The sequence below is a fragment of the Megascapheus bottae genome, chromosome 16, assembly GCF_031878675.1.
Source record: "Megascapheus bottae isolate mThoBot1 chromosome 16, mThoBot2.hap1, whole genome shotgun sequence".
In the NCBI taxonomy this organism is placed as follows: domain Eukaryota; kingdom Metazoa; phylum Chordata; class Mammalia; order Rodentia; family Geomyidae; genus Megascapheus; species Megascapheus bottae.
Genome location: NC_143524.1, coordinates 32,685,528 through 32,710,747, shown reverse-complemented (window position 1 = coordinate 32,710,747; position 25,220 = coordinate 32,685,528). Strand labels below are relative to the sequence as shown.

Sequence of the window (25,220 nt, the reverse complement as noted above, 5' to 3'; positions counted from 1 at the left end):
GGCTACATAATGCAAACACCATCTCAAAATCCTAGAATAATGACTTAGGGAGAAAGCGAACATCTGAGAAAAGGTGAAAGAGTTAAGCTTTAGAAAAAATGGAAGTAACTCTTCCCTTCAAAAGGCAAAAATCTGAAGGGGGGTAAATTAATACAACAGGCAGATTGTATTAGTAGAAAAAAGTCACAAAAGGGCTGAGAGCATAGATCAAATGTTAGAGCATCTGTACAGCAAGTGCCAGATCATGAGTTCAAATTTTAATTCTATAAAAGAATCACAAAAATTAATCTATGTATATTCTACTTTTTAAAAGTGGCCTCAAAACATTATGAGAAACACCTACACAAGTTTTAGGCGTATCATATTAAGCGTATTCTTTACAATTTTGCTGGAACTAAGCATGAAGTCTTCAATAATTGTATTTAAGTATATCTATTATTACTCAGAACAAAATTGGTTACTTATTTCCAAGATTTCAAGGACTTATTCAAACATACTTGACAATTAAAATCATTTAAAAATCATTTTAAACTTTCCCTTCTCTTTAAAATTAATGATAAACATCTACCAATGGTGCATAAATATTTGTACTAAAAATACAGGTAATTTTTAGAAAGAGGCAATAGCCACTGAATTTTACACAACGATTTTGTTAGGGATTTGTTGCTGCTATTGGATTTGAGTTTTTAGGGTTTTGTTTGTATGTCTGTTTTTTTACCAGTCCTAGGGCTTGAACTCAGGGATGGAATATACCACTTGAATCACAGCTCCTTTTGGATTTTTGGTACTTAACTGGAAATAAGAGTCTCATAGACTTTCCTGCTCAGGCTGGCTTTGAATCAAGATCCTGTCTCTTGAGTATCTAGGATGATGGGTATAAGCCACCAGGGAGTTTTTAGGTTTTTGAAAACAGGGTCTTGTTATGTAACAGACTGGTCTAGACCTTGAAATCCTTCTGACTCAGCCTCAAAAGATTACATACCTGTAATCCCACCAACACAAAACTATACTTACGTAAACAATTCAATCACATTACTAAATCTTTGATATCTGCTTGAGGGACAAAAATCATAGCTATGAACTAAAAGTCTAATTTAAACTTAAATAGCCAGAAGACAGTTTTAAATAGTTTATTTTCTACATTTTGGTCACAAAATTCTGAACTGAAGTATTTAAATTATAGTAACAAAACAAAAAACTCTAGAAGGAAATAGGAAGTAATCTTGCTGAGTGAGTTCTTTTGGAGTTGAGCTCTTAGCACAAAGCAAATTTCTGACAGGAAATGGGTAGTGAAGTACATAAAATATAAAGAAAAAATATAAAGAATAGGCACTGTAAAATTATTTACCAACAAAAGTTATGAGCTAAAGAAATAGGGATGAGTAGTGTGAAAAATGCCGCTGCCACCCTGCCCCGTCCCGGGAGCGGCCATGGAGCCACCGCCTCTGCTGTGTCCTGCAGGAGGCAGGATTCACACGAAATAAATCAAAATGAATTATGCAGAAAAACCCGATGAAATAACGAAAGATGAATGGATGGAAAAGCTCAATAACTTGCATGTTCAACGAGCAGACATGAATCGTCTCATCATGAACTACCTAGTCACAGAGGGTTTCAAGAAAGCAGCAGAGAAGTTTCGAATGGAATCTGGGATTGAACCAAGTGTGGATTTAGAAACCCTTGATGAACGAATTAAGATTCGGGAGATGATTCTGAAGGGTCAGATTCAGGAAGCCATCGCCCTGATCAACAGCCTCCACCCAGAGCTCTTGGACTCAAACCGGTATCTTTATTTTCATCTGCAGCAACAGCATTTGATCGAACTGATCCGCCATTGTGAGACTGAGGCAGCCCTGGAGTTCGCCCAGACACAGCTGGCCGAGCAGGGTGAGGAGAGCAGAGAGTGCCTCACAGAGATGGAGCGCACGCTGGCCCTGCTGGCCTTCGACAGCCCTGAAGAGTCACCCTTTGGAGACCTCCTTCACATGATGCAGAGGCAAAAGGTGTGGAGTGAAGTTAACCAAGCTGTTCTAGATTATAAAAATCCTGAGTCCACACCTAAGCTGGCAAAATTACTGAAACTGCTACTTTGGGCTCAGAATGAGTTGGACCAGAAGAAAGTAAAATATCCCAAAATGACAGACCTCAGCAAAGGTGTGATTGAGGAGCCCAAGTAAGAGCCTGTGCCTGAACCCCAGCAGTCACCGGCATAGGACTCGCCTCTCTCGGGCCACGACTGACAGAGCCTCACTGCAGTAAAGAACCTTTCTCCCCTTGTACTTCATTTTGTTTTTGAGCCAGCATCTTTTGAAAGGGGGAAAGCCACCCTTTTAAAATGCTGGCAAACTCACAGCAAAAGACCCCGGCTCTTGGGAGTCTGATGCCATGTGTGCACTGTGATGTGACCTGAGGGTTGGACGGGCCGACCTTCCTTGTTGTGGGCTCCTGGTGTTTCTGGCTGCCGATGAGCAACTTGGCCAGGAAGGCTGCGTTGGAAGTCTGCATTGGTGGCGGTTATCAGTCCACCATAAAGCCTCCCACCCAAAACATTGGAAAAGCACTGATCATTCTTTGGCTTTCTGTTAGCTTGTAGACAGACTATGTTTTCTTAAATTTTTCTTAAGACTTGTCAAGCCTTCATCTTCAAGTTTTTCCTTACCATCTTGTTTTTGTTTTGTGTGTGTGTGTTTTCCCATAGGAAAGAATATAAATTTGTAAATCCTAATTCAAAGACAACTTGTGCGTGCAGGTATTGAGTTTGGTTTGTTCATGACTTTTGGTTTGGACTGTATGGCTTTGGGGTGATGTGTGTGTGAGGGGCAGGCTGTGTGGTTTTGTTTTTTAAATATATATTTTGGTGCTGTATGTGATGAGAGACTGTTCATAGCAGACCAGTGGGCCATCTCTTACAGGTAATTTTGTTGAAAATAAAGGTTTCTCTTTGATTCTAAGAAAAAAAAAAAATTAAAAGCTCCAGTCCAGCTAATCATACCAAAAATTTCTTCCTTTTGGTTTATATAAACCAGTTTTCTCATAAATAAACAAAATTAAATCTTAGCATTCAAAGGGCATAGAATTTTATATTAAAAGTTTATATTAAAACTTTTTTTCTTTTGTAACTGGTATATAACAAACTTCTATTGAATGTCTCTAATAAACTGTTGACAATCTTAATAGTATCCAGTTTGAAATGGCTGTAAGTTTTCATGTAGACTTAGCTATCAAGCCTGGTTCCTTGAATTTTCTTCCCTAGTGGTCTTGTTCTTTGGGGAACTTTTTTTTTTTCCCCCTTTTTGGCCAGTCCTGGGCTTGAGCTCAGGGCCTGAGCACTATCCATGGACTTTCTCAAGGCTAGAGCTCTACCACTTGAGCCTCAGTACCATTTTCGGCTTTTTTCTATGTATGTGGTACTGAGGAATCGAACCCGGGTTTTCATGCATGCTAGGTAAGCACTTTACCAGTAGGCCAAACTCCCAGCCCTCTTTGGGAAACTTTTAAAACTGTCACTAAACTAAATCTCTCAACTCCCAGAAACTAGTCTATTTAAGATTTTTTTTTACAAAATGTGTTTGCTTTCAATATCAAGCACTTGGCTTGATAAAAACCCAGAAAAACTATTACCTAAGCTGGGCGTGGTGGCTCACGCCTGTAATCCTATCTACTCAGGAGGCTGAGCACAGTTCAAAGCCAGCCAGGGCACTAAAAAGTCCATGAGACTCTTATCTCCAATTAACCACTAGAAACCCTGAAGTGGAACTGTGGGTCAAGGGGCAGGGTGGTAGCCTTGAGCTGAAGAGCTAAGGGACAACACCCAGGCCTAGAGTTCAAGTCCTACCACCAAAACAAACAAACAACAACAACAAAAAAAAAAACACTGCTACCTAAAATGCCACCAAATACTATATGTAATATATTTTAGTGTATTGAAAATTTCAGTGTATCAGTATTTTATCCTCTTTTACAAGAACACAACTGTTTTCAGGTTATCTCATTCTAAAAATTAATTTGAAAATCTATGTTTATGTGTGGTGACTCATGCCTGTAATCCTAGCTACTCAGGAGGCTGAGATCTGAGGACTGCGGTTCAAAGCCAAACTGGGCACTAAAGAACGTGAGACTCTTATCTCCATTACCCATTAGAAAAACGGAAAGTGGGGCTGAGGCTCAAGTGGTAGACCTCTAGCCTTGAGAAAGTCCAAGGACAGTGTTCAGGCCTTGAGCTCAAGCCCAGGACTGGCCAAAAAAAGAAAGAAAAAAAAGAAAGAAAAGAAAAGCTGGATGTGGTGCTGAGGCTCAAGTGGTGAAGCTCAAGCCTTGAAAAAGCCCAAGGATAGTGCTCAGGCCCTGAGTTCATGCCCCAGAACAAAAACAAAAAAAAACAAAACAAAAAAGTGACATATCTTCTAGATCCTACATATTACAATCTCTTCTAGAGGATTACACCATAGCCTCATGATGGCCCCTTCATAACATGTGGTACTTGATTTTTAACAGACCAGAGTATAATGGAATAAATAACAATTACATGCCTCATCAGGTATGCTGCAGTTAGAGATTCCTTTAACACTTGGGCAGGTAATTCAAGCTACTCCAATTCAGACAATGTGTTATCAGTTAAGCAGTTGATAATTTAGCCCCAATTTCTGACTACTCATGTTATTTTTGTCTGCTTGACCCTGACTTTCATTAATGATTTATTCCTCTTTAATCCTTGTATTTTAAGGATAATCTCAGAACGTGCTTCTTCTAAAACTAATCATGCCCTGTATTCAACTTAACTCCTAGAGTTTGGAAAAATAGCAGCTCTTTGTGTCAACCAAGTAGAGCGAACAACCAGATCTTGCTAGGAGAAAATTTTATTTTTACCGGAGCTATCTGTCACCATTATACCTATAAGATATTTTGGGAGGCATCTCAAATAAGGAAAATATCAAGAATGCACTGTGACAAATATTTAAAATGAGCCAAGAGAGGATGTATACCATAAGATGTATGTGGGTGTCACATTCTACTACACATCCCCCAAAGGAAAGTGTGTGGAATATATGTGCTGAACTGGAAATGACTAAAGGGAGCAGGAGGGAAAGGAAGTTGAGTTTTGCAATAAAAGCATTAGCAACCTAAGACTGAAAAGAATGGTTCACAGAGTACTTTGTTATTTGTCTTCCAATATTCCCAATTTCATAACTCCAGAAGTATGAGAAAATTTTCATTTAGTCAAGAGATTTCAAATGCCAGAGAGTAGCAGATTGGCTGCACTACAATCACTTAGGAAAAGCTTAAAAGAAACTGATTTACCTTCCCTCTAAAATTCCAAACTCTCTCCTCACCTCCACCTCAAATCTAAACTTTGCAAGATACTGTAACATATAACTAAGTTTAGAAAGATAACTTTTTGACCCAAGTTTGAGTCTCATTTAGGATAAGGAAGTTATTACTTCACTAACATGGATATCAGACTTTACTTCTGACAAAAAGTTCTATGGACTCATCTTTGGGTAATAACTTGTTATTACAGAAATTCTCAAATACGTGCATAAAGGTAGAATAATACAATGAACATCCATGTATTTCATCTTCAACAAACATCACCACATCATTAGGTCTCATCCATAAGCTTCCCTCCGCATTTCATTTAATCTTATTAACTCAACAAGCAATACCATTACTAATCATAACTACTTAAGAGGATAAGATCTAAGAATTGTGGTTCAAAGACCACCAGGGCAGAAAAGTCTGATATTCTTATCTCCAATTATCCATGAAAAAGTCAGAAGTAGAGATGTGGTTCAAGTGGTACAGCACCAGACTTGAGTGAAAAAGACAAGAGAATGTGTGAGATCCTGAGTTCAAGCCCCAATACTAACATGTACATGTACATCCCACCCCCACCCTCACACATACAAAACTAGGCTGTACTGACCTTGTAAGATTCTTATGAACTCTCAACTCTCAGTAACTTTTTTTTAAAAAGAAAAAAAGTTCAGTGTGAATATATACAACAGGTAAAAATCACATATGCTTTTAGCTTCTGAATCTTAGATCTTTGAACAGCAAATATCCTGTCTATGCAGAAATTTCAATTTAAGACAATAACTATATCTTAACAAGGAGTGGAAGTGATGGGGGATAGTTAATGAGTCCTAAGTTATAGTTAGGTAGTAATAAGTTCCAGTATGCCATTGTATAGTAACGTTAGTATAAATAATAATGTACTGTATATTTCAAAAAACTAGAAAAAAGCATTTTCAATGTTTTCACAGCAATAAACATTTGAGGTGATAATCATGCTTAATCTATTTTAAAAACATCACATGTATATACATATATACATATATACACACATGTATATATAGGTATATGTGCATATATACATACACACACTTACATACTGAATTAAAGCCTCAGTGCCAGCAACAAAATAAACTTATAATCTTAGAAAAGATAAAACTAGTTTTAATTGGCCTAGTCAGATTTATATTTACTCCTTTGCCATACAAAGAATCAAAGCACCCTTGGAAACAAAAGAAAACAAGATTCAAAATAAATATAAACATCCTTTTTCCTAATAAATTATTCAAATAAATATGAACTCTAGAATTTATTAGTAAGTTTGAAAAGTCAGTAAAGAGAGACTGTACCTGAGTCATTTGGCCCTGTGCTTTTGTAAGCTGAGTTGTTCGAATATTTAAAGATTGGCTTCTTGTTACAGTTGCCCCAGTAAGGGATTTTCCATTCACTTTTCTTTCCAGGTGACAACTTGATGGTAATCTCTCTTCAAGAAGAACAGCATCCCAAGGATCTTCAGCTAGCAAACGTGGAAAATTTTTCTCTTCCTCATGATCTAATACTTCCACATTGTCCACTTTTGGCTTACTGAGAGGATCCAAGTCTAACCAGTCAAATTTACTGATATCCCCAGACTTTGGAGATGCCTGTAGATTGCTGGTTGTAGTTTTTGGATTTGTTATTTCCAAATCAGTCCTTGCTTTCCCATTTTTTAAAAATTCTGACGTACTAGCTATTTTGTCAAATAGTTTTGCCATGTCAGGACTAACTACTGGCCGATAGACTGGGAAACCTCCTTGTGGATGAAAGGATGCAGCAGGTGTCAAAGGACAGGAAAAATAAGGAGACTGTCCTGGAAGTCTTAAGTAAATAGGTTCTGTAGCTGGAAAGGGAGGCATTCTTGGATTGAAGTCATTCTGGAATGAAGCCTGTTTACTGTAAGTTGAAGGATAAATAGAAGGTAAAGTATAAGCAGAAGGCCCAGATAATCCAGGTGGCCACTGTCCTCTTTGAATTGTGGGTCTAAGATAGAACTGTGCTGAAAAGGAAGGGCTCAGAACAGGAGTAACAGGCAAAACAGGTGTTTTCCTAGTCTCAAAACTATCATCCAGCAATAGTTTCTCAAGTTCAGCTGGAGTAAGTTTTTCTATGTCAATGTCTGCTGTTCTTTTGGGGGAATCTGACTCAGGAAACACCATGAGATCATAATCCTGTTTGTTAAAAACTTGTGCTCTTTGTCTGGTGCTGCTTGACAACTCACAGCCTCTCTGATTGTCAGTGGCTTGTCTATCCCTTTGTAGTTTTGCTAACGCCTCTGCTTCCATCTGCAATGCTTCTTCTTTGTCCACATCTTTTCTTGTTGGTTCCAGATGTGAAGAAGGTGAACACTGTTTAAATCCACTGTTGTTAGATATCTGAGCCATGACCATTAAAAAGACAAGCCTTTCCCTTTTTTCTTGTAGTTTCCAAAATATCAAGACCTATACATAAAAATAAACATAACACTTAATTAGATTTTCTAAACACAAATGAGTTTGCTTGAAACCTACCCCACATAACTTAAGATTTGAATCCACTGACAAAAATTCATTACTATATAAAATGAACAGCAGTGAAACCTAAATGAGTATCTTATATACTGTTGGGTTCAGGAAGATGCACAGGCCCTATTTCTTGACCTAACAAAAGCTGGCACAGTAAGTAAACTTAAGAGAGGCTTTGATTTCAGCTGTCACATAGCTATATTAACTAGTGGCTTTTTTTTTTTTTTTTTGGCCAGTCCTGGGCTTAGGCTCAGGGCCTGAGCACTGTCCTTTCTCAAGGCTAGAGCTCTATCTACTACTTGAACCTCAGCACCATTCCTGGCTTTTTTCGGTGTATGTGGTACCACTAGGCCAAACTACCCGCCAAATCAGTGGCATTTTTAAATGAATTCTTGAACTGAAATAACTTAAGTGATAATCATGTATTTTCTAGAGTTCAGATATAGTTTACCATTACCCAAGTAGCAAGTCAAGATGGTTGTAGTTTGCTATTTGTTAAATTGATCAAAAAACAATTAGCAAAGAAAGCATCAGATGACTAGGCAAACAAACAGGAACTATTATTTAAACAAAATATGTGAATAACCGATTTAGGGTTTATAATATTCTAGAAATATTTAAATATAGAACATTGTTTAGAATTAGAAAAAATATTAAGACTGTAAGAAGTTACAATATTTCAAAGGTTATATTATCCTAAATTCATCATAGTTTTGATCACACTTCTACTGATTATCTAAAGCTAAATCAATAGTTACAATACCAAAACTTCTTTTAAGATTTCTAAATATTTTCTTCCATAAAAAGTCAGAACTTGGCCGGGAGTTTGGTCTAGTGGTTAAAGTGCTTGCCTAGCATGCACGAAGACCCGGGTTCGATTCCTTGGTACCATATATATAGAAAAAAGCCAGAAGTGGTGCTGAGGCTCAAGTGGTAGAGCTTTGGCCTTGAGAAAGTCTAAGGACATTGCTCAAGCCCTGAGCTCAAGCCCAGGACTGGCAAAAAAAATAAATAAATAAAAAATAAAAATAAAAAAAAATAAAAAGTTTGAACTTAAGTTTATGTTTAAGGACTCTCAAAAATCAGTTAATAAAAATCTAAGCTGCCAAGTGTCAGTGGTTTACACTTATAATCCTAGCTACTCCAGGACACAGAGACTGGGAGGATCATAGATCAAGGCCAGCAGAGCAAAAATTTCATGCAATCCCATCTCAACCAATAGCTGAAGACAGTGGCACAAACCTGTCATCCCAACTACATAAAAGGATAAGAACTACAGAATTATGGTTCCAGGCCAGCTAGGGTAAAAAAAAAAAAAAAAAAAAAAAAAAAAAAGGAAAGATTAAAAAAATGAAACAAAACAAAAAACAGGGAAAAAAAGCTTAGTGTATAGAGCTACATCTAGAAACATCAAATAGGCAGATCTCAGCATAGGCCAGCCCAGGTAAAAATTGAGATGCTAATCACCAAAAGAGCAAGAGTATGACTCAAGTGGAAGAGTGCCTACCTAACAAATACAAGATTCTGAGTTTATATTCTAGTAGCTGACCAAGTACCAGTGGTTCATATCTGTAACCTTAGCTACTTAGGAGACTGAGACTCACAGAATCATGGCTCAAAGCCAGTCTAGGTAGAAACAAACATCCTTGAGACAACTGTCTTTAATTTACCAGCAAAAAAAAAAAGCTCCTCAGCCAAGAGCAAAAAAAAAAAAAGGCTAAGTGAAAGTGAAAAACCTTAAATTCAAGTCCCAGTACAAATGCATGCGCACACACACACACCCCCAAGTACAGTTAGAAGCAGTACACATACACATACACACACACACACACACACACACACACACACACCAAATACACTTAGAAGCATATGTCTCAAGTGGCAGAACACTAACTGAGAGTAACCAAGTCAAGCAAGTAAAAAGCCTTCAGTTCAAACCCCAGTAGTAGCAAAGAAATGAAGAAGAGGGAAGGGGAGAGAAAGGGAGGGAGAGAGGGAAAGAGGGAAGAGGAAAATCTGTAACCACTCAACATTTCTCACAGATTTTCCTTAAGTTTATGTATTACTCTGAAGGATCAAAGAAATCCTATAGAGGTATCTGGGCCCCCAGAAGTTGAAGAATTTCATCATAAGAGGGCTGGCAGGTTATCACAAAGAAATTTCAGGCATTTTAACCTTTCACTTACCAAAAGTTTGAGATGAGGCAGAAAAGCTGAGAAAAGGCCCTCGAAATACTTCAGGTCTTCATGGGATAAACAAGAGCCACCCCCCAGAGGCAAGGATAAGTACTACAAGGCATACCTGAGAGGCAGAAGCAGGAAAACAGGAACAAGGAAAACTTCCCAGGGCCGTGAAAGGCTGAGAGTATAGTGAAAAACACAAATCTCTATAATAATTTCACTGTTCAGATCCCGTATCTTGCTGAAGAGAAAATCATGATTCTGCACCAAAGTTTATTTTGTTTGTGGGCTGGCAATGGAATTCATCTTCCCCAAGTATTTCAATCCAGTGATAAACTGAATCAAACTAGAAACAACAAAACATAGATTATTTAAAAGTCAGTCTTAAGTTATTTATCTCATAGAATAAAGTAAATATAAGTAGATTACAAATAAACATCAGTGTCTACTATAAATGTTATGATTAGCATTAAAGATTATAACACATGCAAAGAAGCAAGAAAATGTGACCTGTGGCCAAGGAAACAGTCACAAAAGCAAATTTAGAGATAGCTTAAATGGAATTATACAACAAAAACTTTTAAATAGTTCTGATAAAACTACTAAGCAATCTAATATAAAAGATAGACAGGTAAAAAGAGATAGGAAATTTTCAACAATAGTAAAAACTATGGAAACAAATGCTGGAAGGAAAAACCTTTCAGAATGTAGAACTGGACACAGTGGCACACACCGGAGGTAGGAGGATCTCTAGACTAAGGAGAACTTGGCTATAAAGACCTTGTGCAAAACCAAAACAGAACCCAAAGTTAGGCACTGATGCAAGCCTATAATCCTAGGCCAGACTGGCAAAAACTTGAGACCCTATCCGAAAAACAGCTGAACAAGTTGGGGACATGCCTCAAGTGGTAAAATGCCTGTGTAGCAAACTCAAGGCCCTGAGTTCAAACCTAGTACCTAAATTAAAAGGGGGAGGGAGGTGACACACAGGAAGTGGCACTGTGACTTATACAGTAAGTAGGTAGCCTTGAGCTGAAGAGCTCAGGGACAACACCGAAGCCCAGAGTTCAAGTCCAACGACTGACACATACAAAAAAGCAATTTAGCCAGGCTGGGAGTGTGGTCTAGTGGTAGAGTGCTAGCCTAGCATGAACAAAGCCCTGGGTTCGATTCCTCAGTACCACATACACAGAAAAAGCCAGAAATAGTGTTATGGCTGAAGTGGCAGAATGCTAGCCTTGAGAAAGCCCAAGGACAGTGCCCAGACCCTGAGTTCAAGCCCAGGACTGGCAAAAAAAAGAAAAAGAAAAAAAAGAAAGCCAGGCATGGTGGCTCATGCCTGTAATCCTAGCGCTTCAGGAGGCTGAGATCTGAGGATTTCAGTTCAAAGCCAGGCCAGGCACTACAGTCATGAGATTCTTATCTCCAGTGTACCATCAAAAACTGGAAGTGGTGCTGTGGCTCAAGGGGTACCAGGCAGTAGCCTTGAACTGAAGAGCTCTGGGACAAAGCCTAGGCTCAGTGTTCAAGTCCCACAACCAACCAACCAAAAACAACAACAAAAGGAATTTTGTCTGCAGGGAACTGGCGATTTATAAAAGTAATCTTATTAATCTTATCGGTTTAGGAGGCTGAGATCCTTGGCAGATAAATTTGAGACTCCTATCTCCAGGTAATCAGCAAAAGCCAGAAGTGGAGCTCAAGTGGTAGGATGCCAGCCTTGAGAAAAAAAAAAAAAAGTCTAAGTGACAGGTGTAAGTTCAAGCCCCAGTGTGGGCAACACACACACACACACACACACACACACACACACACACACACGAATTTAGCTTTGCCCTAATATTAAGTCTTGCCTTTGCCAGGGTAGGCTATGTCGTACCTGACAGGAATATTGCTGTTTAGGGAGAGGCTGGCTACAGAGGTGGGGACTTCCCATCACTCAGTCAGTGTGAACTCACAAGACTTAGTTTAGCCACATGGATGTACCAATCAATCATGCCTATGTAATGATGCTGCAATTAAACAAAATATGGCCACTAAAGTGCAGGCAAGCTTCCCTGGTTGTTAATAGTTCACACACCTTACTTACTCCAAAGGAAGATAATACCGAAAAAAAAAAAATCCACATTTGAAATCCTCTTGGGCTGGGCTGTATTCTACTCCCTTCTCTAATTCTAATCTGTATCCTTTCTCTGTAATGAACCATAGCTATGAACATATTAGCTTTCAGTAAACTTTATGTGCCCTTCTAACATGACATAAATCTAAGGCTAGTTTTTGTTTGTTTCTGCTAGTCCTGGAGCTTGAACTCAGGGCCTGAACACTGCCCTTGAGTTTTCTCAAGGTTAGTTAGCACTCTACCACTTAACCCACAGCACTACTTTCAGCTTTTTCTGTTGATGTGGTACTGAGGAATCAAACCCAGAGCTTCGTACACACTAGGCAAGCACTCTACCACTAGGCCACACTCTAGGCCTCTAAGGCTAGTTTTAGAACCTCACCACTCCAATCTGCAGTTCTGTCTGTAAGCAACATGTCCTTAGAGGTGAAGGTAAAGACAGCAAAGATCTGAGATACTAAAGGACAAGAAACATGACTAAAGAACAAGAGCTTCCCAGGGATATGAATAAATAGTTGGTAGCTAGACTGAAAAACACAAACCTCTAGAAACACGTCAGACTCCACAGGAAAGACAAGCTCATGATTCTTCCCCAAAGTGATTTTTTCGGTGGTATTCAGGACTTTGTACTCACATTCAGTTTGTTTGCTCAGTTAGCCCTCTACCACTTGAGCCACACCTCCAGGCCTAGTTATTTAGAGATGGAGTCTCATTAACTTTGATTCCTAAGCTGGCCTCGAACTGAGATCTTTTGGCTCTCAACCTCCTGAGTAGCTAGGATTATATGTATGAGCCACCAATGCCTGGCTCCAAGAGTGATTTTTAATCAATTAACTAACTTACTATTTTCAGATCTCTGTTAAAAAAAGTTTTAGATTCAGTTAATGAGGAAAGCTAAAAAATACTCAGGATTAATTGAAATGCATAGACTTACCTATTTAATTAATTGTATGTTTGAAGGATATAAATATTGCTCATACAATGAAGTTATATTATCCAAGCTAGATCTAACTTAGCTTAGTTAGATCTAACTTAACTTAATGTCCTAGCTTTTTACTTTATAAACTGAGTAAGTTACATTACTATACTCTCCATTTCACAATTATACCATTATAAAATACAAAATAACTGCTTTATTCTCAACTGCAAAGAATAAAAAATATTACTGAGGAAGTGATCTTTGGCTCAAGGGGTAGGGCTGTAGCCTTGAGCTGAAGTGCTCAGGGGCAGGGCCCAGGCCCCGAGTTCAAGTCCCACAACCGAAAGAATAAATAAGTAAGTAAGTAAATAAATAAATAAATAAATAAACGAGAGAAAGAAGAAATTTGGGGCTGGGAGTTCGGCCTAGTGGTACAGTGCTTACATAGCATGCACGAAGACCCAGGTTCGATTCCTCGGTACCACATACATAGGAAAAAGCTGCAAGTGGTGCTGAGGCTCAAGTGGTAGAGCTCTAGCCTTGAGAAAGTCCAGGAAAGTCCAAGGACAGTGCTCAGGCCCTGAGCTCAAGCCCAGGACTGGCAAAAAAAAAAAAAATATATATATATATATATTACTAAAAGACAATATTATTTATTAACGCTTAGCACTAGCCCACTCTGTATTACAAAAGTTATTACTTGGTTTAAATACATAGCCAACTACTATGTAATAACTTTTCATAATGCTTCCAATAAAAAGTCATTTTGTTTTAAGAGTTCTTTTCTCAGTAGTTAGAAACGGACATTCTTTGAAGATTTTGTTAGAAATTAGCTTTGTTACTATATTTGAAAAACATTCTTTCTTTCTTTTTTTTTTTTTTTTTTTTTTTTTTTGCCATTCCTGGGCTTGAACTCAGAGCCTAGCACTGTACTTGGATACTTTTGCTCAAGGCTAGAGCTCTGCCACTTGAGCTACAGCACTACTTCTGGCTTTTTCTGTGGTACAAAGGAATCAAACCCGGGGCTTCATGCATGCTAGGCAAACACTCTACCACTAGGCTACACTCCCAGCTCTGAAAAACATTCTTTAAAAGCTGGGTGCTGGTGGCTCATGCCTGTAATCCTAGCTAGTCAGGAGGCTGAAAGTCTGAGGAACTCAGTTCCAAGCCAGCCAATGCAGGAAAGTCCATGGGATTTTTTTTATCTCCAAATAACCGCCAGAGAAGCAGAAGTAGAGTTATCCCTCAAAGTGGTAGAGCATTAGCCTTGAGCTGAAAAGGCTCAGGGACAGCAACAGGCACTAAGTTCAAGTCCCATGACCACCAACAACAACAACAACAAAAATTAGTTATTATAAAGATGATCTATACAGGGGTTACAGTTATGCAAGTCAGGTAAAGAGTATGTTTCTCTTTGGACAATGTCACCCCTTCCCTAGCTCTCTTCCAGTTTTCCCTTTCCATCCTCATCTACAATGAAAAACATTCTTTTTTCTTTTTTTAGACTCTTAATCTCCATATCACTTTATTATGACAATGTCTTGTACACGTACTAAAAAAGCACATTAATAAAGGACCTGATAGTTTAACAAAATGCAATGACTATACAGTAGTCTAATAAGCACTAGTCATTACTCCACTTTCAGCCATAGAAGCAACATTCTACACAAACCAGAATATCAACTCAGACTTTCTGTCTGCATATATGCAACACTTTATGTGACTGGGAAGGGGTTAAGGAAAGGGAAATGCAGTCAGAGAAAACACAGGAAAAGGTTACTATTGAAACACAAGATGCTGATCAGGCAGTTTTCAATTTGACTTTGTATCCCAAGAGAAGTACTACTTTGTGGAGATAATTACTGAACTTTGAATTATTTTACTGTTCATTCACTTGACATGAGTCATTACATATACTTTGACATACTTAACCAATGTGACAACAGTAAAGCTTTTGTACTAATGTTATGGTATATATCTGTACTTCCAACATGACATGACATGGGGAAAGAAAAAAAGAGCAATCTAAGAAATACAAAATAGGCAATAATGACAAATTAAAAAAATCTAACTTGAATAGTTTTCGGGTGGCTCATGTAACACTACCTACTCAAGAGGCTGTATTCTGAGAATCTTTGTTTAAAGCTAGTCAAAGCAAGAAGTCCATGACATTCTAATCTCCAATAAATTACCCAAAAGTCAAAAACAAAGCTGTGGCTCAAGTAGTAGAGTGCCAACTGTGACCTAAAAAGCTAAGGGATAGCATCAAGGCCTCCTAAATTCAAGGCCCAGTATAGGCACAAAAACAAACAAACAAAAAAAAAAAAACCCTAAAGTAAACTAGGTATTGTGATCCATACTTGTAATCCTAGCACTCAGGGGGCTGAGGCCCAAAGAACTTGAGTTTGAGGTCAACCTGGGCTACATAGTGAGGTCCTATCTAAAAAATAACAATGTATATGTACATGTGTTTGAGAGGGGAGAGGGCAAAGGGGGAGACAGAAAGAGAAAGAGATGGGGGCAAGCACCATTATGCTCCTACCACTAAAAAATTATTATTGCCAACATGCCCATGAAAAGATGACCAACTTCATAAGGGAAACACAAGTAAAATCACAATTAGATACTGCTTCAAACCTATACAAGTAAGTGAAAAAAAAAAAAAATGAGGCCAGGTGCGGTGACCCATGTCAGTAATCCTAGCTACTCTGTAATCCTAGCTAAGGGAGGTTGAGATCTGAGGATCAAGGTCAAAGCCTGCTCAGGCACAAAAGGACCTGAGACTCTTATCTCCAATTAACCTCTAGAAAATGGGAAGTGGGGTTTGGCACAAGGGTAGGGCCGTAGCCCTGAGCTGAAGAGCTCAGAGACAGCACCCAGGTGAGTTCAATCCCCACGACCAAAAAAAAAAAAAAAAAAAAAAAGATGTAGCGGCAAGGATATGGAAATACTGAAACTTCCTTTCTGGCAGGAAAATTGAAAAACATTTTTCTCTCAAAAGGCTAAACACAGAATTATCATGGTGTCCAACAATCCCACACACAGATATATATACTCAAAAGAACTTCAACCAAGACTCATGTTTATACACTAACCTCACAGCAACATTACTTAGAATAGTCAATAGCGCAAGTGTTACATAAACACAATGGAATATTATTTAGCCATAAAAAATTGTATATGTGATGACATAAATGACTCTAGAAAATATTATGCTAAGTGAAATAAGCCAGACAATAACACAAATATTGTATGATTCCACATAGAGGACAGAGTAATGATAATCAGAAGGGACGAAGAATGAATAGTGATTAATGTATTTCTCTTTAAGGTGAAGAAAAAAATGGAAATAGTGATGATTGTACAACATAGACTAATAATGTTGATAAATTACACACTTGAAACAGATAAAATGACAAGCTGTATACACAAACATGTACATGCACATGACTAGAGGTAGTAAACTGTTTATGTAAAAGTGCTAGGCCATGGTTTAAGTCCCAGTACCACAAAAAATTTTAATTAAATTTTAAAAAGTCAGCCAAGTGCTGGTAGCACACTCCTGTAATCCTATCTACTCAGGAGGCTGAGATTTGAGGATTATGGCTTAAAGTCAGCCTGGGCAGGAAAGACTTGGATTTTTATCTCCAATTAAACATCAAAAAGCTGATAGTGGACTGGGAGTTTGGCCTAGTGGTAAGAGTACTTGCTTAACGTACACAAAGACCCAATTTAATTCCTGGAAAAGCTAAAAATGGTGCTGGGGTTCAAGTGATAGAGCTCTAGCCTTGAGAAAGCCTAAGGATAGTGCTCAGGCCCTGAGTTCAAGCCCTGGGACTGGCAAAAAAAAAAAAAAGCTGGTAGTAGGCTGGGAATGTGGTTTAGTGGTAGAAGGCTTGCCTAGCACACATGAGCCCTGGGTTTTGATTCCTCCATACCACATAAACAGAAAAAGCCAAAAGTAACGCTGGGACTCAAATGGTAGAGTGCTAGCCTTAAGCTCAGGGACAGAGTCCATATCCTAAATTCAAACCCCAGCACTGGTAAAATAAATAAATAAGTAAATAACGTGATAAATAGCCAGACTCAAAGGACTATATTCTATATGATATCAATTTATATTACTTCCTGGGAAAGTCAAAGTACAGAGATAAAGTGGTAGAGGGCTTGCCTAGCATGCATCAAGATGTGTGTGTTCAATTCTTCAGTACCACATACACCACCAGAAGTGGTATTGTAGCTCAACTGGTAGAGTTCTACTTTTAAGAAAGCCTAAGGACAGGGCTCAGACCTTGGGTGCAAGGTCCAGGACTGGCAAAATAAATAAATAAATAAAAACCGTAATTAGCCCAGCAGTGGCTCACGCAAGTAATCCTAGCTACTCTGGAGGCTGAGATCTGAGGATTGCCGTTCAAAGCCAGCCCAGGCATTAAAGTCTGTGAGGCTTATCTCCAATTAACCACCAGAAAACAAAGTGGTACTGTGACTCAAGGGGTAGGGCAATAGCCTTGAGTTGAAGAGCTCAGGAACAATGCCCAGGCCCAGAGTTCAAGTCCCATGACAAAAAAAATCAGCTGTTGACAAATTAGTTGGAGGTGAGCAGGAATGATGACAAAGGGGTATAAAGAAACTTTAAAGTGATGGGAAAGTGATAGAAATATTTTAATATCTTCATTGTGGTGATTATACTTACACAACAGTTTCTTCTTTTGTTAATTATAGAATTATATATCTAAAATGGACAAATCATATAAACTATAAAAGTGGCCTACACTTGTAATCCCAGAGACTCAGGAAGCTAATAAAGGGAGGACAACTATTCAAAGCCAGCATGGGCAAAAAATTCAAGAGATTCCAAATCAACCAATAAAAGCACTGGATACAGGGGCTGGGAGTTTGACCTAGTGGTAGAGTGCTTGCCTAGCATGCACAAAAACCCAAGTTCAATTCCTCGGCACCACATAGATAGAAAAAAAAGCAAGAAGTAGTACTGTGGCTCAAGTGGTAGAGCTCTAGCCTTGAGAAAGCCCAAGGGCAGTGCTCAGGCCCTGAGTTCAAGCCCCAGGACTGGCAAAAAAAAAAAAAAAAAGAGGTGTCAGAACACTCTTCAATTACTTAATGAACACATATGAAGTGACTCAGTAAATAAATCAAGGTAATTACAACTATACATACCATCCTGGTTTTGCTTTAGAAAAATTAAGTCTCCTTCAAAGGCTATCTTAAGCAGAAAAAACAATTTATATAATTCTCCAAATAAAACATTCAAAAAGTGCTTTGCTATTCCATATTTAGACTAACTTTTTTTTTAAGTCTTTCTCCTATCAACATCTATTTCTACACCTTACTGAAAGCAGTATCTGCTTGATTTCCTTCTGTAGTATCCTCTTACTGGTTTTCCACATTTTAATCTTAAAAGAGGATTTTGTCAGTGCTTTTACTTCTCATTCTACAGAACTTTAATAATAATTTCTTCCTGCTTCTATTGGTATTTCCTGTAGATAAACTGCCCATTTTTTATTTCTACAGAAAAATTCTTTTTTATGTCTGGTGGCATGGTTTAAAGCTGGAAGCCCTTATTTCAAACCCCAGTATTGTCACCACAATCCCCCAAAAAAGAAAAATATTTTTAATGGCTTAAATTAGGACTTTCTATGCCACAATTATTTTAAAATCTGTTTTCCTAACACTGCCTATCCCCTTCTTTTCTTGCAGTCAAATTCTTTATGAAGTCCCTAGCCATTTCACAAGAGGAATTAGCATTACACCCCCTCCGAGTTAGCTAACCAGCCTCTCTCCTTCAGCCTTACTTGTTGATCTCATACTCAAGCCACAGTGAATTCATAGATTCAGATCAAATCATCCAAATAATGTAAAAGTTCTGACTACTGTCCTGTAAATGTTTTATTGCAGATGTCTAGTCTTATCTCTTAATTTCTACCCCATTCTCATTGCTTCAAGTAAACTTGAAAATTCTTCTTTAAATCTTTAGTTTTCGGGGTGGGGGGATGGAAGTGGGGACAAAAACATGAGAAGGGGTATCAATGTGTGAGAAGTAATCCACCTGGCAAATGTAACTGTAACCCTTCTATACATTATCCCGACAATAAAAAAAATTTAAATATTTATTTTTTCCCTTTACCTAATATTTTCTCCAAAATTTATACCCTGTACTGCTCTTGAGAACTCATCGCCTTTCTCCTCTCTTTAAGCTCACTTTATTATTTGCTGTTGTTGTTCTGACCTTTTTTTTGGGCCAGTCCTGGGACTTGGAACTCAAGTTTGGGCCCAGTCTCTGAGCTTCTTTGTCTCGAGGCTAGCACTTTACCACTTGAACCACAGGGCCACTTCCAGCTTTTTCTGTTTATGTGGTACTGAGGAACCAAATCCAGGGCTTTATGCATGCTAAGCAAGCACTCTATCACTAAGTCACATTCCCAGCCCCTATTATCTAAATTCTTTATTCAAAAATCTTGTGAAGGCTGGTTGGTAGTGTGTTTACCTAGCATGCACAAAGACCCAGGTTCAATTCCTTGGTACCACATACATAGAAAAAGCTGGAAATGGTGCTGTGCCTCAAGTGGTTGAGCTCTAATCTTGAGAAAGACCAAGGAGAGTGCTCAGGCCAAGTTCAAGCCCCAGAACAGGCAAAAAAAAAAAAAAAAAATTTAAATCCTATGGGGCTGGGAGTTTGACCTAGTGGTAGAGTTGTTTGCCTAGCATGCACCAAGACCCAGTTTCAATTCCTTGGTACCACATACATAGAAAATCTGGAAGTGGTGCTGTAGCTCAAGTGCAGAGTGCTAGCCTTGAGAAAGCCCAAGGACAGTGCTCAGGCCCTGAGTTTAAGCCCCAGAACTGGCAAAAAAAAAAAAAAAAAATACACATAGACATAGACACACACACACACCTTGCTGCTGGGCATAGTGTTACACACTTGATCTAAGTATTTGAGAGGCCAGCTTGAGCTATTTAGGAAGGCCATGTCTTCAAAAAAATATATTAAAAAAAAAAAAAAGCTAGGCATCAGTGGCTCATGATTGTAAACCTAGCTACTCAGGAGGCTGAAATCTGAGGATCACAGTTCAAAATCAGATTGAGCAAGGAAGTCCTTGAGATTCTTATGCCCAATTAACTACAAAAAAAAAAAAAGAAAGAAAGAAAGACAAGAAAAAAAGAAAAAAAAAAGCTGATAATGGAGCTGTGACTCGAAATGATAGAGTACTAGCCTTGAGCACAAAGCTCAAGGCCAGCACCCAAGCCCTGAGTTCAAGCCAACGACTGGCACCAAAACAAAAAACCAAAAGAACAAAACAAAAGACACTCATAAATTAACTCTATGTCCAATAAGATTACACTAATTTCTTTCCTAACTACTTTTTGCTGTACAGATTATAGCTGGTTTCTCCTAGATGGAATATAAACTTGTTCATTTTCAAATACACACTCCAAAAACCCTGGTATGTGTTATATGTGTAAACATTTGACAAAGTGAAAAGAATATTGCGTCTAGCACTACAAAACCTGAGTTCAAGGAATACTTACTCTTAAATACTATACTAGGCAGTCACAATATCTTTGGATCTCAATTTCTTCTTAAGAAAATGAAAGAGCAGGTGGCTCACACCTGTAATCCTAGCTACTCAGGAGGCTGAGATCTGAGAAGCACAGTTTGAAGCCAGACTGGGTAAGAGACTCTGTGATACTCTTACCTCCAACTGACCACCAAAAAGCTGGAAGTAGAGCTATTGTTTTAGCAACAGAATACCAGGCTTGAATGAAAAAGTTCAGGGGTAGCACCAAGACCCTGAATTCAAGCAGCAAAAACTAAGAAATACAAATCGTTCAAAATTATATAACTGCCTAAGATGCCCATGTATATACTCTTATTATGTGTTTTTTGGTACAATTTTGTTTTGTTGCCAGTCTCAGGACTTAAACTCAGGGCCTCAGTGCTGTCCCTGAGGTTTTTTGCTCAAGGCTAGCACTCAACCATTTGAGCCTAGGCTGACTTTGAACTGGGATCTTCAGCTCTCCCTTTTGATTAGCTAGGATTATAAGCATGAGTCACTGGCATTCAGCTCTTACTGTGTTTTCAATCCTCACATTAAAAATAAGATTGTAGGGGCTGGGAGTTTGGCCTAGTGGTAGAGTGCTTGCCTAGCATGCACCAAGACCCGAGTTCAATTCCTTGGTACAACATACATAGAAAAAAGCTGGAAGTGGTGCTGAGGCTCACGTGGTAGAGCTCTAACCTTGAGAAAGTCCAAGGACAGTGCTCAGGCCCTGAGTTCAAGCCCCAAAAAAAAAAAAAAAAAAAAAGATTGTAGAGATGAAGGATACAAAGGATACATAAATGTGCACAAAATAAAATACAAAAACTGACTCCATCACAGAATCAAGAAAAACAAAGAAATTTCTTCCAGTCTCAACCATAATGCTCTAACAACCTAGATGATCTATACAACAGTATTTCCAAGAAAGACCATTATTTCAGTTAAAAGATCATATATAAATACTATTAAATGATCAGAAAAATAAATAGCAGAGGCATTAAAAAGCTTACTCAATTCTCTCACTGACTGCCCTATCCTCACCAATATTAAGGAATTCACCCATTAAGCCTCAACTTGATTATCATTTTTCTCATCAGAGCCACTCATCTCCTAACCCAGGTAATCACATTCTTCTTAACACTTTGGATCCATCACAGACTGCCTTTTAACTATATTGCTCTAATCTGTACATCTGCCTTTCCAGGTAGAGTAGAAAAACATTTTTAAGGGTAAACACCATCTTATTTATTTCCCTTTCTGTGGAAATCATGCACTGGACCAGACATCCTTATTGATCCTTGGTAATCTAGAAGTTTTAATTTTTGGCCTCAGATATGGCTATGAAGTCCAATCACCAACAATGTGAATGTACCACACTAAAACACTTACCATCATTTTCATCTGCCTTTGTCTTTTTTTTGGGGGGGGATATGAAAAGGTAACAAAATGGGTAGTTTGTGTTATCAAAAGAGACAAAATTACAAAGATTTTTCTTTTCCATGCCAAGTACTTAAACTAGAGCCTTATCAATTGCTAGGCAAAGGACTGAGCTACATCCCCGGCTCACAAACCATTACTGAATTTGCCTATTTACTATGCACAAAACAGTGTGCTACATTAAAAGTTCCTGGACATGAAAATGGATTCATCAATCTTAAAACTTTAGAACTATTAATGGTAGAACCTAGAATCATAGACTTAATATATAATTAGACAGCTAAAGCAGTTTCTAAAATTCCTAAAGCAAGCAATAAACTTGTATATTTTATAAAATTGAAACAATTATGAAACTTATGTATAAAAAATTAAAACTACTTGTCTGCAAGCAAGTTAAATTGCAAACAAGCAACATGCATACAAAACAAATAAGAAACCCTTGGTCAGACCTCCTTCCTTCCGTTCTTTTTCTTTCCTTCCTTTCTTTTGTTCAAGGATTTTTCTAAATAGTCCTCACTAGCCTTGAACTTGATCCTCCTGCCTCAAAGCCTCTAGAGTATTGGAATTACAGGTGTACCACTATGGCCAAAAACAACAGATTTTGGAGAGAGAGAGAGAGGGAGAGGGAGAAGGAGAGGGAGAGGGGGAGGCTAGAGGGGGGAGGGGAGAGAGGGAGACAGAGGGGGGGAGAGGGAGGGAGGGAAGGAGAGAGATATTAGGCCTGTTGATGATGGTTCATGCCACTGACACAAGGAGACTGAGACCTGAAGATCACAGTTCAAAGCCAGCCTGTGTAATAAAGTCTGTGAGACTCTTATCTCCATTTAAGTACCCCAAAAAAGCCAAAAGTGGAGCGCTGTGGTAGAGTACTAGCCTTGTGTACACATACACACACACACACACAGAGCTTAGGGACAGTGCCCAGGTCCTAAGTTCAAGCCCCAGGATTGGCACCACACACACACACAAATTAGAATCTTAGTTTACCCAAAATTTATGGGCTTTGTGGTAGTTCCATATGTTTTGTACCTACGCAAGTAAAATCACTGTTTCAGGACCAGGAGTGTGGCCTAGTGGTAGAGTGCTTGCCTAGCTTGCACGAAGCCCTGGGTTCAATTCTTTGGTACTGTCTACACAGAAAAAGCCAGAAATAGTGCTGTGGCTCCAGTGGTAGAGCATTTGCCTTGAGAAAGTTAAAGGACAGTGGCCAGGCCCAGAGTTCAAGTCCCAGGACTAGCAAAAAATTAGATCAAAAATATCACTGTTTCAGTTAACAAGTACAGATAGTCTCAATCACTGCTTTCCATTACACAGTTATGAATGTTATGCATAAATGTTAAGCAAGCAGATATCTTCAAAAGTTTGTAAATCTCAACCCAGGCAGTTCAGTATAATTTGCAACAGTGAGCAACAGCACCAACTCCAACTATGTCAGAGCTCCATCAATTCCAACCATGGTATAGCTGCTAAAGAGGTTTCATGGAGAATGAACTAAGTCAAGAAGGCAAAGGTACAAAGTCTTTCCTGCAGTCAGTGTTTCTGCACCTCTGTACAGCTACTGGTTCCTCTCAGCCCCTTATACTATGTCTTCACCATTCTGGAAGAACAGTCTTTTATTTCTTGTAGCATTTCATGTGCCAATATGTTAAACCATTTTCCCAACTGTTTGTGTGACTGAAGACCAACTGTAAAGGTTTTCTAAGATAATTGTTTTAATAAGTAACCTTGTTCAAGCCATCTTCCTTTGTTTCATTCACTTCAACCACTCAGTGTTTAAAATAAAAACACTATTAAAAGATAAATTTCTGTAAGAGATACAGGAACAGAATTATCACAGATTGTTTTACATGAGTTTTTTTTTAAGTTTTCCTCAATTTCTCCTTCCTTATATCCCTCTTCAATCCATTCTCTCCGAGAGAGAGAGAGAGAGAGAGAGAGAGAGAGAGAGAGAGAGAGAGAGAGAGAGAGAGAAGGAAAGAAGGAAGGAAACAAAATCTACAGCTGGATATTCTCGTTTTTAAAGTCAAACAATTTAGGGAGGAAAATACTTAAAAAAAAAAACAAACCTTCAATTAATTATTGCTACTCTGGCACTCGGGAAAAGTTAAACAAGTATGTTTAACCTACCTGCCCACCCAGAAAGAAGATGCGCTCAGTTCAATACGGCCTTTCCAAAGCAAGTGTATTCCCAGTTTAAAAAAAAATAATAATAATAATCAAGGAGAGAAAAGGGGTGGTCCTAAAAGAAGAAAAAGCATTAGCCTCCAAAGACGGAGCTGGGACAGGAGGTGAAAAGGGCCATAACTGAAAAGTTCAATGCACAACTCACCAAAACAATTTGACAAGAGAATAGAACCAGCCACTGTGGCTCCAGTTCTGGTCCCGAGGGACGGGGGAGGGGGGTCCCCTCCCCCTTTGGGATAAAACTAACTGCCGGCCGCACCCCCGCCCTCAACGAGAGGGGCCTGGAGGGGGCGCGGGCCCCGCACTCCTTCCGCGGGGCGCCTGGCCGACGGCTGGGGTGGAAGCTAGGCCCGGAGCGAGGTACGAGTACGGGACGGGGCGTCAGAGGCGGGCGGCACCGACCCCGGGCGCCCCCGGCAAAGGACCCTCCCATCCCGGAGACTCTCGGCGCCCACCGCAAGAGCAAGGTGCCTGGTACCGGCCCAGACTCACCGCCAGCTTCTCACCTCATGCCGCCAGTGTCTCTGTGTCCACTGCAACCCGAGCGGTCGCGGCCGCTAGGGTCCAAGCCATTTCCCCCCCTCAGCTGGCTCCGCCGGCCACAGAAAGCTTCGGCGGACTTCGCGGCCAGCCAAGCACCTCACGTCACTTCCGGCTGAGCAAGCACCGCCTTCCGCGCCCAGACGCCCTGCGGATTGGCTGATGCCGACGACCTACCTGAGGTGGCGGGTGGGGCCAGGGAGCGTCCCGTGTGACCGGCGCTGCGTTGGTGGCCGGAGTCCGGCTCCAGCTCCGCGTCCTACGTGGGTACCAATTTCTCGGTGTACTCCCTTGGGCCAAAAGACGAGGCCCCCGGGGTCTCCCGCCCGCCACTCCTCAGGTCTGGCGCCCCGAGAGTCCCATCCACCAAGCCTGGGCCCTGAAATAATCTATTGTTCTCGCGACCTCTCTCGGGACTCCGCACCCGGCCTCCACGGAGCTGCGCCTCCCAGA

The 25,220-nt window shown here is 39.4% G+C and overlaps 1 protein-coding gene and 1 pseudogene across 3 annotated transcripts in view; one reads left to right on the top strand and one right to left on the bottom strand.

Annotated features, from left to right (window-relative positions):
- Pik3c2a (phosphatidylinositol-4-phosphate 3-kinase catalytic subunit type 2 alpha) overlaps positions 1 to 24,894 on the bottom strand; it is a 93,001-nt gene extending 68,107 nt beyond the window's left edge. Inside the window, exons 1-3 of one of the 3 annotated variants that reach the window (XM_090348062.1) lie at positions 24,734 to 24,894; positions 10,134 to 10,358; positions 6,642 to 7,769 (exon numbers count right to left, since the gene is read on the bottom strand). In XM_090348062.1, the coding sequence (XP_090204188.1) occupies positions 6,642 to 7,718 (1,077 nt within the window). In that variant the 5' untranslated portion in view covers positions 7,719 to 7,769; positions 10,134 to 10,358; positions 24,734 to 24,894. Of the gene's footprint in view, positions 1 to 6,641; positions 7,770 to 10,133; positions 10,359 to 24,719 lie in introns of all 3 variants that reach the window. The other 2 variants (XM_090348063.1, XM_090348064.1) reach the window with 2 other exon arrangements.
- On the top strand, positions 1,470 to 2,177 carry LOC150053130 (glucose-induced degradation protein 8 homolog pseudogene; annotated as a pseudogene).
- Positions 24,895 to 25,220: the final 326 nt, after the last annotated feature.